We start from the raw sequence: 18,951 nt of genomic DNA on the forward strand, positions 1-18,951 counted from the left end.
AGTTTAAAGGTATTGATTACAACCCCTGGTACGTACCTGGAGAGACCCAAGTTTGAAGCAGATACAGACACAGTAAGCCACATCATCCAGCACATCTATTCTGCTTCAGGGATAACTGCTGAAAAACACCATATGGCGAACACCACACAACATATTATGAATAGAACGCCTCATCATAACCCCAGCCATCTGTAGGACACAATACAGGGAGTATACGAAATATCACAACGCCTCAGAAGTTTTCGGTGTGAGAACTTTCAATAACACAACATAATCCTAACTAATCACAAAACAACATTATCTTTTTCATTGTCAGAAGTTAGGTGAATTCTGGTCCGGAGTTAAACCAATCTTCCCTCGAAGTTACCTGGCTCGTTACGATAGATTAACCCGGTTGTGGGCAACGGATCAAGTTACGGTGTTACCATACTGAAGGCGTAGAAGGAGGAGACGTGGGCGGATGTGCAGTCTTAAGCCAACATCTTACCCACGCCAGGTTATAAGGCCTGGGAATGCATTAACAATAACACCAATAACACCACATCTTTCGATCAGAACAATATTATTCTCGAGTAGTTAAGGATCATGATGTCACAGAGCTTCGGAACATACCAAGAATGGTACATTCGGGCTGGATATGTTCCCTGGACTGTGTGTGTGTGGTGGGTTTCTGGTGTCCGTGTGTGTGTGTGTGTGTGTGCGTGTGTGTTCAAGAGGCTCTGGCTTTCTTCTGTGACTCTCACTACCGTGCGAGGTTTCGTGTTGTTGTTAACGAACTGTCCATCATCTCGAGTCTTCGATGGTCGATGCTGACACCATTAAGGAATTAAGGTTGTCATACTCCAGTTAATCGTCGTTATTCTCTTTATGTAAGCTGAGATGTCAAGGACTCATTTTATCGACCAACCCCCCCTTAGGAGTGAATGAACAGCTCGGTTGACTGTGGACCGACTGGCGCAATCAGGAGTCGAGCCTATGCGCTCGACCCTGGACGGAGATGGCGCAGACATCGTCATTAATTCCACAGGGACAAACCCAAGTATACCTCTTATGTAGCTATCCCTGCTGCATTGAGGCTTAACCCTATGCAGGAGCAGGGTAACTATAGATTCCTTCGTGTAGATCAAAGGCGAAGTCCAGAAACAATCCCTTGAAGATAGAGAAGGACGTAGTATAGACCTAAAAGAACCGTTTGAGTCTTATCTTTGGTTGCAGTCCAGTTACCCTGGTAGCTATCGATGCTTTGAAGGATAAGCAGTGAAGGTGAGGTGGTGGTTAAGTTGCCATTATCCAACTTACCAACCGCTGCCAAGTTTTCCCTGAAGATCAAGAAAGCTATTGGTAAAATTCCATCTTAGGCAGCAATCCTCTTAAGCATTGGTTCTTATACTCTTTTTTTTAAGCCCGCTGCAAGTTGGCTTCTGGCGAGGAGGGGAAAGGTGTGTGGTAAACAGGGACGTGTGGTGAGGAAGATTCCTGTGGTCAGGGAGAAAGGGAGTGGTGATAGTGAGGGAGAGAATGGAAGTCAGGGAAGAACGGAGTGGTAGTGGTAATGGTGGTCAGGGAAGTTGTAGTTGGTCAGGGAGAAAGGGAGTGGTGATAGTGAGGGAGAGAATGGAGGTCAGGGAAGGACGGAGTGGTGGTGGTGGTAAGGGAAGTTGTAGTTATCAGAAAGGGAGAGAATGTGGTGGTGGTGAGGAAGGAAGGATGATGTGGTTGTGATGATGAGGGAGGTTGTCGTGATAACAGAGGAAGGGAATGATGGTGTTAAGGGAGGGTGTAGAACCCCTTTCAGGAGCCAGCAGAAAGGGGTTTGAACGGCCCGAATCGGCTCGTATATCATTCTCCACATAACCCATCGTGTAAACTCCCACTTAGAAGTCCCATCCTCAGCTGGTTTACCTTTTACCGCCATCAGTGCATAGGCCACTCGAAGGAACATAAACTCTTTCTTGATATCTTGATCTAACTTGGTGTCAGGGAAGCTCCCACAACGGCATTGTCTCCCCTAAGTTCTTGAATTTATTGTAATACTTTTGAAAATACAACGTCTTCTTGAGATCTGAAAGCTCAGTTTCGTTCCATTTCTCTCCTTGTATCATCATTACCTCCGCTATGAAATAGCCCTCGATCCCCTCCGCTATGAAATAGCCCTCGATCCCCTCCACTATGAAATAGCCCTCGATCCCCTAACTGTTGCAGTAGTTTGTCTTTGCTGCCTTTCCTGACCCCTTCAGAGTAGTAGATCGAAAAAACCTGTATCTCCTCCGTAGACTTTTCTAAATTCCTATCCTTCGGCCAGCTTCATTTCCTCCCATACTGTCATCAACTCCTCCTGTTCTATGTCCGTCTCAAAGTGCGTCCCATCAAACGTCTCCCTCTTTCTTAATTAGGAGCTACGTTATCTCGTGATATTATTCTCCTCAGTAGAAATCACTTTGGTGGGTCTGGGCCCCTTTTTTTGTTGTCATACTCTCACAGTCGACTAAAATCTTCGTCCTCAGTATTGGCTTTGTCGGTGTCTTACTTATACAGACGGTAGATAATGTATTCTTCAAATCCTTCAAGAAGTTCTTTCCCATCTCCTTCTTCCTCCATTTAGATATCTTGTTCCGCCAACCCACATATAATCGCTGGCTTGTTCACGCGTCCCTCAATACCCTATTTCTTGTCGCATTCCTTAGGATTCACCGGATTTTGTTCTTAAACTTTCGCCTTTTAGCTTCCTCCAACTGCAGCGGCTGACGACAGATTCGCCTTTTTCAACACCCCAATCGCTTTGTTTACCACCGCAGCAATCAATCCCTCATTCCCTTAACTGTATATTTCACTTTCTCTTCTAATTGACCCTCGCCTCGCTGCCACTCACTGCCTTTCTCATTTGAAAACCCTCCTCCCTTAACACTGCGATCAGCTTTATCCTTGATTAATAACTTTTGATTACGATCGCATACATCGTTTTGTAACTGACTTAATTTTCTCACTTCCGTTTGATGATCACTTTGTGTCCGTTGTTGCTCGTCCTGTCTTGCTCAGTTCCATTCAGTCTCCGATGTTTCTCTGGCGATATATCACCATGGCTGTGAATTGTGTTCATGGATGGGGTGGTGAGGGAGGTAAATACTAAGATACATTACAGTAAGATAATGGGGAAATTTGATTCAGTGTGTTTGGGAGGGTCGAGCACACTGAAGCTGTAACGTGAAGTGAAAAATATTCAGAAGCGAATTTGGTTACCAACTGCAGACGCTACGCTAAATGGTTGATAATATCTGTGTTGGGGTTTTTAATCACCTCTTGTGCCTGTAGGTATTACACTGTCAACATTCTTCTCTCCTGGAACTCTCCACGTCGCAAGTGACTCACAGGAAAGAAGCAAGCGAGGGTCATAAACATTTTCCACATTCTTAATTGCCTCTAAATAAAGCTTAGTTTAGCCAATCGTTGTATCTACTTTCATTCCATTTAGTTCTAATAATGTATCTTCAATTTTGTATGTCGAAATTTGGTTGAATGTTCTCCCTATCTTTGGCAACTGACATTTTCTTTCCGTAAATGGTGGCGCGAACGACTGGTTAACGACTCTCAACTACGCCCTGCTTCTGCTCGTCTTGTCAGCAATACGCTCACCTTAATGACGTTTACTTGGATGAGGAAAGTCTCTTCGTTTTTTTTTTTCGACGCAGATGTACATTATTAATCTTCACGTTCATTATTGTTCTCCTTTAGTTTCTTAATTGCTAGTTTCTCAGTCACCAGGCAATTCTAAAGACATCAGTCAACCCTCCCTCCCTCCCTCCCACACACACACACACACACACACACACCCCGGGCTTCGTTCTGGAGAAGAAGTCTACTTAGCACTGACAACATATATTTTTTTTTTTTCTACTATTTTCATGAGAGAATCTTGTCCAAGCTACATCCATATCATCTTCGTTCACGATATCATCCCAGATTTGCCTGGTTAAAAGCAATGCAAAGATCATTATGATTTGTAAGATTTGAAGTCTTGCATTTTGTCGTAACTTTAGCGATGACCAGTTTTACAGCAATGTTGATAGTTATTTCTTATGTTGGAGGCTCCAATCACGGACAAAACCCCACATCAAAGCCTGGCCTTCATCAAAATATAGATGGATTATGAAACGGAAAAAAGAAAAGACAAGGGAAAGCATTTACGAATTTTGGAGGACGAAAATCTCTCCAGGATGAAGGCTGAATGGTCGAGAAAATGATCAGTGCCATCTATCGTCAGTATGTGTCAGCTGGTGCAAGAAGGAAACCTGAGTGAAAAACTCAATTATGACCTGATAGACCACACGATAAATGACACTCCTTGTGTGAGAAGGAGAGGGTGTCACTGTCTACAACAATAGACTCAGTACTGTTGTAACAAAGTCGCTAAGAAAGCAAATAAGGATTTATCAACTGAAACTTTACATACAAAGCAAGGATGTAGAATTGCCACTATACCTAAGTCTAGCTAGACCCCACCTCGAATAGGCAGTGCACTACGGACGCAACAACCCACCACCTCTCCAAAAAAAAAAAAAAAATGAAGTATTTCGCAGAGAGCAGCTGTGCATGTCAGGACAAACTGCGAAAATAGAATTTTCTATCTCTAAGCACGAGGCGTTATCGAGGCAAGTCAACAGAATGTTCTGAAATAAAGTGTCCACAGAAAAACATTGTCGATATATATCATCAAAGATGATGCATAACTAAGATATATTGTAGGTACAAACACAGTAATGAAATCATCGTACATATGGTTGGTAAGACTATTGTTTCTAAGGGTGCGAACACCAGCAACCCTCCTCAGTGTGCCTCAAGGTATCTTCAGGGAGGGATGTTCATTCTTTGCTCTTTCTGACGCTACTTCACTTTGGGAATTTATACCTCTGGGCGCTGTATTCTTCCTTCTGTCATGGTTGGCTCTTATCTTTCTAAGGAGAGGGAAGAAAGCCCGCGATATATCCTCAGGCGCACTGGGAGCTCAGAATGTCTGATCAGTCATCCTGCAACACCAAATGAGTGCCTCGCCTTCGTCAGGTCAAAAACAAGGGTATGAAAAACTGAAAGGCAAACCCCAAGGTATGACGATAAACCAGGATATATCAGTAAAGCAGCTGGTCCAGATACAATACAATGACTTAAAGATATGTTCAGCAGTACAAGGAGACAGGAAAAGACACCAATGCGTTGGGTAAAAGGTAGTATTTGGCCAATCTATAAGAAAAGAGAATCGCACGATTGCTGAAATTGCAGAGGAATTGCATCATCATCCCATACGGGGATGAAAAATAGAATACTGATGAGTATAGGATGGATTCGTAACATGGTTTTTGACCGAATTGAGGAGTTGGTTGTTGAGTTATTGCCATTAAGATCTTATTAGGAAAGAGAATGTCTTTGCCATTAACGAAATAGATAGGAAATATGAAATGCAGTTGATGCTTGAGAGGAATAGTATAAGATAAGCTGGAGAATATTGGTCACACAGTTTTATGTGGGAGATAAAGATTCTGCCTGGGTCAGAGATGGTAAATGATGAAGATGATACAGGAAAGACAGCGAGTGTGGGAGACACACAAGGGACGAAGAGTGAAAAGTGTGGGTGACCAAGAACAAAGATTGCGTGAATATGATGTTTCAAACTAGACAACGTATGGGGAAAAATGTAACTGATCCTTGGGCACAGAGTGTGGGAGATATGGGGTTAGTGCAGAGGAAATTGTGGTAGTCATAGGTCAGGCAGAAAACACCAAGATACAGCTGATGTATGGAATTAGATGTGTGGGGCTCAAAGAACAGCTAATGCAAAACTGGCAGAGGGTTTGAGATCGTGTGAGAGATATGGGTAGTTAAGTGAAAACTGTTGAAAGTGTAAGAGGTGGTGGGATGATCCTTTTGATGAATACAGTGGCGTAGGGATGATAGTCTGAGAAATACAGTTGAGCAAGGGTGACAGTTTGAAAAATGGAGTTGTTGTATGGATGACAGTTTCGAGAAATATGGGTGATGTAGGAAAGAGAGTTTGGGAAATACAGGTGGTGTAGGGATGACAGTTTGGGAAATACAGGTGGTGTAGGGATGACAGTGTGGGAAATACAGGTGGTGTATGTATGACAGATTGGGAAATACAGGTGGTGCAGGAATGACAATTTGGCAAATACAGTTGGTGCAGGAAAGTCCGCACGAGAGATACAGGTGGTACGGATGAGAAGGTATGGAGGAGATGCAACCAGTGGTGACAATACTTTCGTGTCATAATCACATCATCATGGGAGACACAAGAGAGAAATATAAGTCAGTTGATATACATCGAAGAGACGAAGCTAGGACGCCATTTGGTAAACATGCGATTGATTTTTGTTTATTTACAAACTAGTTTTACAAATTGTTTTCAATTTTCTTCCTGCAGCATCTTTGCCAACAACAATCTGAGCGTGACCTTGCAGGAGAAGGCTATCCAAGGCCACGACAACATCCTATATCTGTGAGTATTTTGGCCTCGGCTCCTCTACTTTGTCTGTCAGTCGGGCTAATCCCACCACAGTGATGATCTCCTCCTCCAGGGGAGTGTCATCCCTCCACGATAGTGTCCTAAATCACAAAAGCATAATTCTTATTCTAGTCGTCATTACTGAGCCTTATATATATGTTCCTCACCTTCCTATTTTGCTTTGTCGCTGTCTCCCCCGCGTTAGCGAGGCAGCGCAAGGAAACAGACGAAAGAATGGCCCAACCCGCCCACATACACATGTATATACATACACGTCCACACACGCAAATATACATACCTATACATCTCAATGTACACATATATATACACACACAGACATATACATATATACACATGTACTTAATTCATACTGTCTGCCTTTATTTGTTCCCATCGCCACCTCGCCACACATGGAATAACAACCCCCTCCCCACTCATGTGTGCGGATCGAGTTATACAAGCGTTTGCAATCTGTCCCAAGTGTTGGTGCTACAGAGCCTTTACTTGTACAGTGTCCAGTGATCCACAATTATTCGTAGTTCTTGGTTAAGTTTAGTTGTCTTGATCTCAACTTGGACTAACTGAGGCTAAAGGTGTGAACCTTTGTTGACAGAGACAACTAACAGAAGAAACTAACTTTCTTGGAACCTGATTTGCGTGATATACTATGGAAAAGTCCGTGGGAACTGGAAAGGGAGCTGTGGTTTCGGTGCATCACTCATGACAGCTAGAGACTGAGTGTGAACGAATTTGGCCTTTTTGGTCTGTTCCTGGCGCTACGTCGCTGGAAGGGGGAGGGGGGGATGCTATTTCACGCGTGGCGGAGTCGCGACGGAAATTGATGAAGGCAGCAAGTATGAATATGTGCATGTGTATACATGTATATGTCTGTGTATGTGTATTTATGTATACGTTGAAATGTATATGCATGTATATGTGCGTGTGTGGGCGTTTATGTATAAACATGTGTATGTGTGTGAGTTGGGCCATTCCTCGTCTGTTTCCTTGCGCTACCTCGCTAACGCGGGAGACGGCGATTAAGTATAATCATATGATAATAACCAAGGAACCTTCACGGTGTTGATGACCCCAAGCAGCTAATTTGTTAGCTCCCACGACACCTTGAAACCACTTCTTCCCAGGTGGAGGGAACATGGACGAAGATTTCACGTACAGAAAACTCAATACGATGGAGAGAAATTATCATGATATGATGAAGAATGTAGGAGAAACCATGAGGGTGATGCATAATGTAGAATGTAGGAGAAACCATGAGGGTGATGCTCTACCCCCATGACTCCATACAATGCGCTTCAAGTTTTTGGATATGTCCTTCCCTTTTTTCTTATCCTCCTGGAAAATGAGAATATTTTTTTTCAGATGAGAGAGAGGTATTGGAAATATATTTTCCTGAATATTATTAAGCTACAGGATCAGCGGTCGTATCTCCCTGCATCTAGTGGTGGCATCTCCCTGCATCTAGTGGTGGTATCTCCCTGCATCTAGTGGTGGCATCTCCCTGCATCTAGTGGTGGCATCTCCCTGCATCTAGTGGTGGCATCTCCCTGCATCTAGTGGTGGCATCTCCCTGCATCTAGTGGTGGCATCTCCCTGCATCTAGTGGCGTCAGCTGCACATAGGCATCTGCTAGTTCCTCGTAAAACAACCCCATTATGAACACCGCTGAACTGACAGCTTTCTGGGAAAGGAAAGACTATTAATTTTTGTCTGCCACACACACTTCATGGCCAGGAGATTCCCTCGCCAGACATCTACAATCAAAGATCGTAAACTGCGGTTGGCCATTTGATTCGAAATGCTAGATAAAATCCCACAGGAATGGCTGAAAAATCTCGGCCAAAAGCCGAGAAGTTTGTCGTGGATACGTCGAAAGGAATTCGAGACTGAAAATGTTCTTTGGCTGCAGAGTTGTGATGCAAGACACTTTGCACCTTACGTGTATGGTGGTGGGGAGTGGTCAGCCAGGTCAACAGAGAAGCTTTAACGATGATACAGAACGAGGAGGAATAAAAAAGAACAGAGAGACTGAACTGTACATGAATCTTTTGTCTGTACAGACCAGGGGCTGGAGGGTCACTCGTGCACACTCTCGCTGCGAAGATCAAGAGAAGCCTCTGGGGTGTTGTCTTGCAAATATGTGGGCACTTCTCTCTCTCTCTCTCTCTCTCTCTCTCTCTCTCTCTCTCTCTCTCTCTCTCTCTCTCTCTCTCTCTCTCTCTCTCGTTTGCCGGGATATTTCTTGTGTGTTTATTGCACTCCCATTCCAATTTCCTTCCGTGCTACTTCCCATACCTCTCTCTCTCTTTTCCTCCATGAGTCTTTTGACTAATAACGGTCCAGTCTCCACCAGGAGATACCGAGCGAATATGACACGGACCAGTAACTCTATCCCCCCGCACCCTTAACCACATCCCTCTTCCTCCCCCAGCGCCACTTAACACATCCCTCCCACTACCCCAGCACCCGTAACTACATCCCTCCTCCTCCCCAGCACCCTTAATCACACTCTTCCTCCTGTCCGCTACCACTAGCCCCATCCCTCCACCTTTTCAGCACAACTACCCCCTCACACTTCGTTCTTCTTCGGTACCATTAACCACGTCCTTCCTCCACCCCTTGGTACCATCGACAACACCTCTAGTGCTACTCCCACTTTCCCCCCTCCTTCCCTATGTCATTGCACTCCCCCCCTTTCCTCTCCTCTAGCCCCGTTGACGACACACTCCTCCTCGAGCACCACTGATTACTTTTTCTCTCCACCACAGCGACCTCTCGAGGAACCACATCCAACACATTAAGAACGGGACCTTCAGGTATCTCTGGCGCCTCCGTATCCTCATCCTAGTGGAAAATAACCTCACCAGCTTGACGGAAGGTGCATTTGACGGCCTCCATAACCTCCGAACGCTGTGAGTATCACCCCTTTCGTAACCAAATTAAGTACTCAAGAATATATGTAGTTACGAAAAAGGGCTTCTAGTGCCTCAACAACCTACGGTACTTACACATTGTGCCTCAGCCTCTGTTCACTCTATCTGCTCCTGATTCCTCTATAGTCTTGTAGACACTTTGAACACCTTCTGGTGATACACCTACAATCTTTGTCGATCCTAAATTTCTCCATGTAATATTCCCACAATCTCTAGACTCTTTGAATACCTCCTCGTGTCAACTCCATGGCCTCTGAATTGTGTAAGAAGAGTTGATTAGCGAACTGAATGCATTAGCAATATTCTTGGTTGCTTAGTTTGCTGTAATCCTTCACTTCTTTCTTTCATACCATTGGCCATTTCCCGCATTAGCGAGGTAGTGTTAAGAACAGAGGACTGGACCTTTGAGGGAATATCCTCACCTGGCCCCCTTCTCTGCTCCTTCTTTTGGAAAATAAAAAAAAATGAGAGGGGAGGATTTCCAGCCACCCGCTCCCATATATATATATATATATATATATATATATATATATATATATATATATATATATATATATATATATATATCTTTCTTTCTTTTTTTCTTTCAAACTATTCGCCATTTCCCGCATTAGCGAGGTAGCGTTAAGAACAGAGGACTGGGCCTTTGAGGGAATACCCTCACCTGGCCCAATTCTCTGTTCCTTCTTTTGGAAAATTAAAAAAAACCGAGAGGGGAGGATTTCCAGCCCCCCGCTCCCTCCCCTTTTAGTCGCCTTCTACGACACGCAGGGAATACGTGGGAAGTACTCTTAATCCCCTATCCCCAGGGATCATATATATATATATATATATATATATATATATATATATATATATATATATATATATATATATGCCTGTATAATGGCTACCGCATTCTTGTGTCTGATTACTGCAGTATCTGTGTTAGAGTATTGTTCGAGCTGTTTCAGACTAAACTCGTGTCAGACTTCTATGGTACTTCTAGCAGACCCCTGCAGTACCTGTGACCACCTATTGCCCTACATGTGTCAAACCCGCACTGCCACACTCCTGTACTGACGCTACCCTTCACCTTCCAGTACCTTGTGTTGACCACTCAAGCCACGTCCAGCCTACCAGTAACTCTACTGTTGTTCCAGGCACCTCAACGGTAACCAGATCACCTCGCTGGGTCCTGTCGCCTTCTACGGCCTGAGTGTTCTCCCCACACTGTAAGTATTCCTTCTCGCCCAACCCTTAACACTTCATTTTCTCTTTCCATTCCTCACCATTATGCCCTTAGTACCATTAACATAACGTGGATTGCAGAGAAGTGGTTATCATGACTCAATCGCATCATGCCGCCACTTTATCAACAGAGAGAAATAAGTGATAGTCAAAGTTATTTATATGAAAAGCCTTTAGCTCTCTTTTTCCAAAATATAAATACTTTTTCAATCCTCCTTAATGTGAATATACATGTGATTTTCAATTACCCATTTTCTAACATGTTTGCGTCGAAGCTTCACAGTAAATGTTTTCAAGAAGAGATGATGAGTAAAAAACAAATAACTTTCATTTTATTCTTCTAAACTCAAAACTCTCTCTCAAGCAAGCATCAGCCTCACAAATCTAGTGGTGAAAGTTGCGGTTCCCATACCTAAATCTAGCTTACTGTACCATCCATTCAGAAGATGCTTAACCTCATGGGTAAAGCCATCAGTCAGTCTGTCTGTTTGTGTCTTCTTCCAACGCATCCACCCTCCTCCGCACAACCGTATTGATAGCCTATGCCTCACAATAATATAACATTGTTGAACTACTATTCCTTCAAACATTTTTTTGCTCTTTGAAGTAATGTTCTCTCATTCCACACATTCTTCATCGCTCCAGTAACCTAAGCCCTTCCCCCATCAAGTGACTCACTTCCTCTTCCATGGTTCTATTCGCTGCTAAATCCACTCTTAGATATTGAGAGCACTTCACTTCTCCCAATTTTTCTCCATTCAAACTCACATCCCAACTTAAGTTCTCCCTCAACCCTGCTGAACCCAATAACTTTGCTCTTACTCACATTCCAAGATAGACGAAACGTGCCTTTCAATTGGTTATACTGACACAATGGAAGAACCGTATGTTGGACTACTGCTATAACAGATTGGTAAGTGAACGGAATAGACTTCAAAGGAAACTGAACTGTAAGTTAGAACATCTCATCGAAAACAGTGATTGGACTATAAACACCACAATCCCTGTCCAATAAGCAACTAGACAAGGAAGGAGACCAACTCAGCTGATATCACATATTCTTTCTGTAATTGAGAAAAGTACATTGAATTATCTAATAATGAAATTACCCTCTGTGAAGGTTTAGTGTATCCTAGTTTGTCAAAACCAGTTAATCCTAATTGTCCTAAAAGGTTTATGAGAGCTAATAACAATTTATAAAGATATGATATACAAATTACTAAAGCAGATGAGGGTAACACAGTTTGCGTTATGAGCACAAGCGATTATCTATTTAAGATGAATGATCTTTTAAGTGCTGGCACAACGTTCTTTAAACTCAGTCAAAAATCAACTAGAAGCAGTTAATTCTTATTCTGATAAAGAACTAAAGTTGTTGTTGAACTGAAATGGTTCTCCAATCAAAAGTTTGTCATCTTTGTCCCCTTCATAAACCAAATTTTCCAGCAAGAGTCATGGTGAGTTCAGTGGGCTCCATCACATATGAATTGTTAGAGTGGTTGGTTTCTTTATCAAACTCATTAGTGGGTAAGATATTACATTCTGACGTCATGAACAATGTAGATTTAGTGAACAAGGTTCACGATATCAATGTTGATTACGATTTCAAACTGGTTAGCTTTGACGTTTCATCTCTGTTCGCAAAATTTCCCAGTTGATGACCTCTTAGAATATTTAGTTGCACTCTTGGACAATATTCATTTACCTGTTTCAAAGTCTATTTTTACTGAATTAAATTACATTACTGAGTTACTGAATTATATAGAATTAAATTACATTGTGGCCTAGTGAATGTAGGCAGCATACAGGGGTTTGAAAGTTTGCCTGACAGCCGAAAAAAGAAAAAAGGAAATCACACGATGAGGCCACACACACACACACACACACACACACACACGTACAGAACTCGCTAACCGTACAGTTTACGTTAAGTAGGTAACTCCACGATCGCACTCGGTCTATCGTAGCTCGTGTCAAGTGAACTCACCGAACCAAAGATCGATCAAAGACAACCTCTCCTTCCTTCCCGTAGGCTTCTGACTTCCTGCATGTGGGTTGCTGGCACTCAGCCCACACACACACACACACACACACACACTCAGTCCATCTTCCACTCAACACACAACGGTACCTGGATCATAAAGAATTACTGTATACATATCTTTTTCTGCGGTGCGCTACGCACCAGCCTTGCCTAATGGCAAGTCTTGTCAGGTAAAGTGAGCTCAGAAGATTAGATCATAAGATTGTATAACTCTCTCCCCCCATAGTGTATAGTAGGTAATTACACACACACACACACACACACACACACACGCACAAAAGAAATGAATATGATTATAAAATTCAAGTTAGAAAGCAATTTGCATAGTCTCTCTCTCTCTCTCTCTCTCTCTCTCTCTCTCTCTCTCTCTCTCTCTCTCTCTCTCTCTCTCTCTCTCTCTCTCTCTCTCTCTCATCTGCAACTAATTTCTCGCTGAAATGAGATTGTCAGTCTTCCCTATGGCTCACAGTGTTGTTGCACAAAGGAGGAAATATATATATATATACATATATATATATATATATATATATATATATATATATATATATATATATATATATATATATATATATATAGACAATTCATCTCGTCAGTGGCAATGGCTGGTGTGTGCGAAATGCAAATTGAAGCGAACGTAACGGAAGTTAATTACCGGCCAATCCTGGAGTGAACTGTTCATTGCTAATCCACCACGTTGATGGCGCTGAACTGCGATGTATATGATTGTAAGTCTGCTGCTGGCCTTTAGCGTAGAGAAGGAGTGGCGCTGACCCTAACATACAGGTAAGATCAACTGATGAAGTTATTTACGTATTTGTCTTCCTTCGTTTCCACAGGGACCTGAGCCACCAGCGCCTTAGCCATATCTCGCATCGAGCTTTTCTTGGGCTACGGAACCTCACCACACTGTAAGTTCTCCCTTACTTGTTGACGTCTACATTTCTCTCTCTCTCTCTCTCTCTCTCTCTCTCTCTCTCTCTCTCTCTCTCTCTCTCTCTCGCCGACCCAGTTCCAAACAGGTCTTACCGTGTGCCGCTTAGTGGCCCACTTGCATCTTAGTGAAATCCCTTGAATCCCAGTAAAATCCTTTGAATCTTAGTGACATCCTAGAAGAAGGCACTAGCTTCTCGAGTTACCTTCCCTAGACGTCATCGGGAGTTCACCACAGATTTTCTCCTCAGAGAGGAAGGTGAGTACACTTCTTGTTTGTTCTGATACATGTTTGATAGGCTTTCGGTGGGTGGAGAAACTAGATATTAGGATGGAAAGGAAGGAAGAGAAAGCTGGCTTCTTGGCAGCGAAAGCCGTTGCGATACAGAAAATACACACTAGTATACCATCTAAGGTCGATAGCTTAGATGGTAGTATAGCAACAGTTGAGACGAAGTTGGAAGATACTTCCACCTTCCAACCAGCGAGGGAGACCTTTTGTTCACACTACCGAACAACCGAACGAACTCTCCACTCGCAATAGGTTTATCATACTGGATGATGAAGGACAGGATGATCGTAACACCATCCTGGTTGGGGACTCTAAAGTCAGACATCAGGACCAGGAATTCTGAGCGAAGGGTAGAAATAGGAAGCACTTGCATTATGCAGGTGCTAGGATAGACCATAACCTAGATAAGTTTGACGACATAGTTGCAAACAATCAAGTGGATGTGATATTTGTCGTTCAGGTTTGGACGACCAATGCAGTTAATGGGAGATCGGAAGAAATGTTAGCGAAGCATAGGGAATTTAGAACATAAGAACATAAGAGCATCGTACAACCAACTGCCTGAATCCATAAACACATCCAACTTTCGTCTATAACTACCTAAAGACCTTGCTTCCACTACTGTACTTGGCAGCTTGTTCCACAAATCTACTTCCTTATTCCCGAGCCAATGTTTACCCACATCCGACCTGAATATATTTTCTTTCTAATCTAAATCAATGATTTCTTGCCCTATCCAGTGGCGCCATTCTAAGAACTTTAGTCATGTACCTTTATTAATTCCCTTCACCCATTTCAAAACCTCTATCATATCCCCTCTAGCCTTCCTCCTCTTCGATGAGTGTAAATTCAGCCTTTTTAACCTTTCTTCATATGTGAGGCTTCTGATTCCAGGGATCATTTTTGCCACTCGCTTTTATAGTCTTTCTAAACAATCTATATTAACTGCATAGTATGGAGCCCAAAATTGTACCACATACTTCAGATGTGGTCTCACCAGCGCAAGATAAAGTTGCAATAATATTCAGGGAGTTTGATTGCTAACAGTTCTGCTAATGAACCCCATCATCCTATTAGCCTTATTACACACTTTGATACACTTGCCGCGGCTTAATGATCCTTGCTCACTAGTACTCCTAAATCTCTTTCGCATTCTGTTTTGCTGATAGTAATATTGTGCAGTTTGTAGTTAGTGTTTCTGTCTTCACGCATACTAAGTGTTCTGCATTTATCTATGTTGAATTCTATTTTCCATGTATCCGCCCGTTCTGATAATCTATTTAAGTCCTGCAAATTTACTGAATCTTCATTTGAGTCAATTACTGCCCCTATTTTTGTATCATCGGCAAATTTACTTGAGTCGCTGGTTATTCCCATATTCAAATCGTTAATACATATGTGGAACAAGAGCGGTCCCAAGATTGACCCCTGAGGAACACCACTAGCTACATTGTGCCAGTCCGATGTAACTCTTGTTTTCTGTCAGTGAGCCACTCCCTACTCCAATTAGATGCGCAACCCTCTATGCCGTAGAAAAGCTTACGGCTGAAGAAACACAGAACAATATTAAACGAGGTAGGAATATAAATAGTCTATCACTAAATACTCTATATTTGGCCAAGCGAGACCATTATTGTCTAGGTTTGGAGCTGAGGTCAGGTCGGGCTCGTCTGATTCTCTCTGACTTTCGCAACCCAGGAAAGGGTGGGTCAGTAACACGCTCCTCCCGCCCTGAAATTACGGACTCGGTAGCTTATGGCGCATCAGTGACGTGTTCCATCTGACTTAACATGACATTAGGTCTACGTCGTATTGGCGGGCCATCAAAGAGTTGCATGGCGGTGGTCATGTTTGACTGGATGTTGATGACAGGTGCTTTCTCTCTAATGTGATTGGCTTCTAATATCTGTAGTCCCCTCCGATCACACTGCAACTAGTAATGATTTTGTTGTTATTCACTATAATCTCCCTCCCTAGTCTCGTTCCATGCTTTTGTATTTGTTGTTTGATTCCATCTTCTATGGGTGTCACCGGACTCTTCCTGCTTGAGTCTTTACACCGCTGGTAAAAAAAAAAAAAAAAAAATGTCACGTATAGCTAGGTTCTAATATTGGAAGAGCAGTGTCCTCGAAGAGATTCTCACTTTAAAGGAGTCGGTCATTTCCCTCCCAGTGGAAGTAGCGCAGCCTTGGAGCTGCCGGAGCTTCTCTTGACGGGATCCAGGAGATATGATAAGCTACATGAATGAGTAGACATTCGTTTATAACTAAAATGTATTATGAATATAACTAATATATTATTGTTATAATTACAGGTCACTCTCCCATAACCTGCTGACGTTCTTGGGCGATGGTGCCTTCACTGGCCTACGTAACCTTAAGAAATTGTAAGTTATTCTTAGCGATGATCCAACATACACACAGCTGGATGTATAGATCTATTTCTCAGTACTTCCTTCTAACTCACAGTGTACCAAGTGTTGCTGGATGAAATGAGGTAGCTGATAGAACCTATATGTATACGTTGAAATCTATAGGTATGTATATGTGCGTGTGTGGACGTGTATGTAATTACATTTGTATGTGGGTGGGTTGGGCCATTCTTTCGTCTGTTTCCTTGCGCTACCTCGCTAACGCGGAAGACAGCGACAGAGGATAATAGATATGAATAAATATATATTATCCCCAGAGAAAGGGGAGAAGGCGACTAAAATGGGAGGGACCAGGGGGCTGGAAATTCTCCAATGATACTGACTAATAGGTCATTCCTGCTTTTTAAAAACTTTCAGTCAATAAAAAATTTCGTTTCCTATAATTCTCCATGGACGGAACTTTCCGTCAGCTAAATCTTTCGTCAGCTAAACTGTCTATCATCTAAAACATCCTTGAGTTGAATTTACCATCAGATAACCTCTCACCCGCTCAACCTTTCATTAACTAAACCATCTGTCATCGATACGATCTTTGAGCTGAAGTTTATACCAGATAAACCTGCCGTCAGCTAAACCACCCGCTTTTAAAGTTTACAACTACCAAATTGTCTTTTGGTTAAGCTTTCTGTTAACCCCTTCTTGTCAGCTAAAACTTTTACCAGTCAAAGTTTCTGGTAACTAGTTTCAGAGTTAACTATGACTTATATCAGTTACACTTCCAATCTGCACAAGTTCTTATAAGCGAATTCTCTCATCATCAAATCTCTAGTCAGAAGTTATCAATCTTCCGTTAACTAACCTTCGTTCTCTCAAATAAACCAGATGATATGTTATCAGACTAGATTGTGTTGGACCATGGCTGCCGGAGACTTAACCTGGTCTTCCTCCTCTCTCTCTCTCTCTCAGGGACCTGACGCACAACACCATCGAACTGCTGAGTGACAAGATGTTCCACCATGTACCAAAGCTCCGCTACCTGTGAGTATGTGTCCTATTCCCACGCCCTAGCATGTATGTGTAGCTTCCAGTCACCACCTAGTATATTTAGTCCCTACCACCAGCATAGGCCTACAGCTCCCTGCTGCAAATCCTGTTAAGTGGCTCCCTGTTTCGCTTCTGATTTCCATGTCCCTTCCTCACATCCTAAGAATGTAGCCACAAGCCACGACCCCTGGCTATATTGCCCTTTCCCTCATCTCAGAGAGATAACCCACCGCCGCTCTCCTGGCTGTGTTTGCACTTTACCATACCCCAGTTATGCGGCCCCTTTCCATGACCTGGGCTACTTCTTTATCACTGGAAAGCAGTCAGAAACCTGGCGCTCCTACCTCAACCCTATTGACCACAGAATCCAACGCAACCAATTTTGAAGATCAGTGAACAAAGACCACATCTTTCACAGCACCCCAGCCTTCACCTATGAAGCTCTACTAACACTAACCGACATCATTCCTTCTGAAGAACACACAACTTATTCATGAAACACTATTCGAAAGTTAGCCACAAACCAGCCACACACCTCTGAACAGAAATCCCGATAAACCTACACAAAATCAACTCTGTCAAAACTGTTCTCACTCTTACTGAAACTCGCAGTGCAATTAAAGCCTTACTGAGCTTCCCTGCAATGGGCTATGGCAATATTTCCAACTCCTACATTAAACATTTTGAGCCTATCGCAATTCAGCTTCTAACAGGTATCTTCAACCGTGCATGATTACACACTGAAACCCCAAACACCTGGAAGCTTTCTAGCATAGTACGCATCTTGAATCCCTTCAAGTCACCAGAATGTCCCTGTCTTATACCGCCCTATAACGCTGCTGTTGGCCATATCCGATCCCCTTGAAAAGATAAATCAAGGAAATTATTCTACTCTCACCTATACAACTTGGCTTTAGACGTGTCACTCTACCACCACATTACTCACAGTCAACCACAACTCTTCTTCTGCACAATGAAGGTGGCAGTAGGTATCAACAAAGCATTTGACACTGTCCCAGGACACAATCTCACACAAATGCAACTTAACATCACGTTACATAACGATGACAAGTAATAGTTGGCCAGATTCATAGATGGCCGCTAAACCAGTCATATACAAAAGGTTCGCTTCTAAATTCCTCCAGTTCTACAGTGGAGTTCCCTAAGGAACAGTCCTTTCTCCATCCCTTTCCAAGCTCTTTCTACACGACCATACATCTGTTTCCACAGAATGTAGCAGATGACCTCACAGTCATACCACAGCACTGCATCATTACCAAAAGCAACAACAAACATCCAAAAGTACATCACACACCTAGAACACTAGTTCATCCAAAATAGAATGCCTGCATCACCGCAGAAGTCTACTGTTGCTCTCTTAACCTCTTGACGGTCATGAATCTAAGCACACACCACTTTTCTCCCTGAATGATAAACCTCTCCTTCTCAGAACTCCATGTGTGCCGGACATCACATATGATAAGCACATGAGTTTTTCTATGCTACTAACATGAACACAAAGGCCATGACCAGATCAAACGATCTTAGAACATAAGATTTGGACAAGATAAGAATTCCTAT

The 18,951-nt window shown here is 42.8% G+C and overlaps 1 protein-coding gene across 2 annotated transcripts in view; it reads left to right on the top strand.

Moving 5' to 3' along the window:
* Positions 1–18,951, top strand: part of LOC139759014 (G-protein coupled receptor GRL101-like) — a 215,754-nt gene that overhangs the window by 167,459 nt on the left and 29,344 nt on the right. For both annotated transcript variants that reach the window (XM_071680901.1, XM_071680900.1), the window contains exons 16-21: positions 6,428–6,502; positions 9,295–9,438; positions 10,602–10,673; positions 13,570–13,641; positions 16,270–16,341; positions 17,293–17,364. In XM_071680901.1, the coding sequence (XP_071537002.1) occupies positions 6,428–6,502; positions 9,295–9,438; positions 10,602–10,673; positions 13,570–13,641; positions 16,270–16,341; positions 17,293–17,364 (507 nt within the window). The remainder of the gene's footprint in view (positions 1–6,427; positions 6,503–9,294; positions 9,439–10,601; positions 10,674–13,569; positions 13,642–16,269; positions 16,342–17,292; positions 17,365–18,951) is intronic.

The sequence above is a fragment of the Panulirus ornatus genome, chromosome 32, assembly GCF_036320965.1.
Source record: "Panulirus ornatus isolate Po-2019 chromosome 32, ASM3632096v1, whole genome shotgun sequence".
NCBI lineage: Eukaryota > Metazoa > Arthropoda > Malacostraca > Decapoda > Palinuridae > Panulirus > Panulirus ornatus.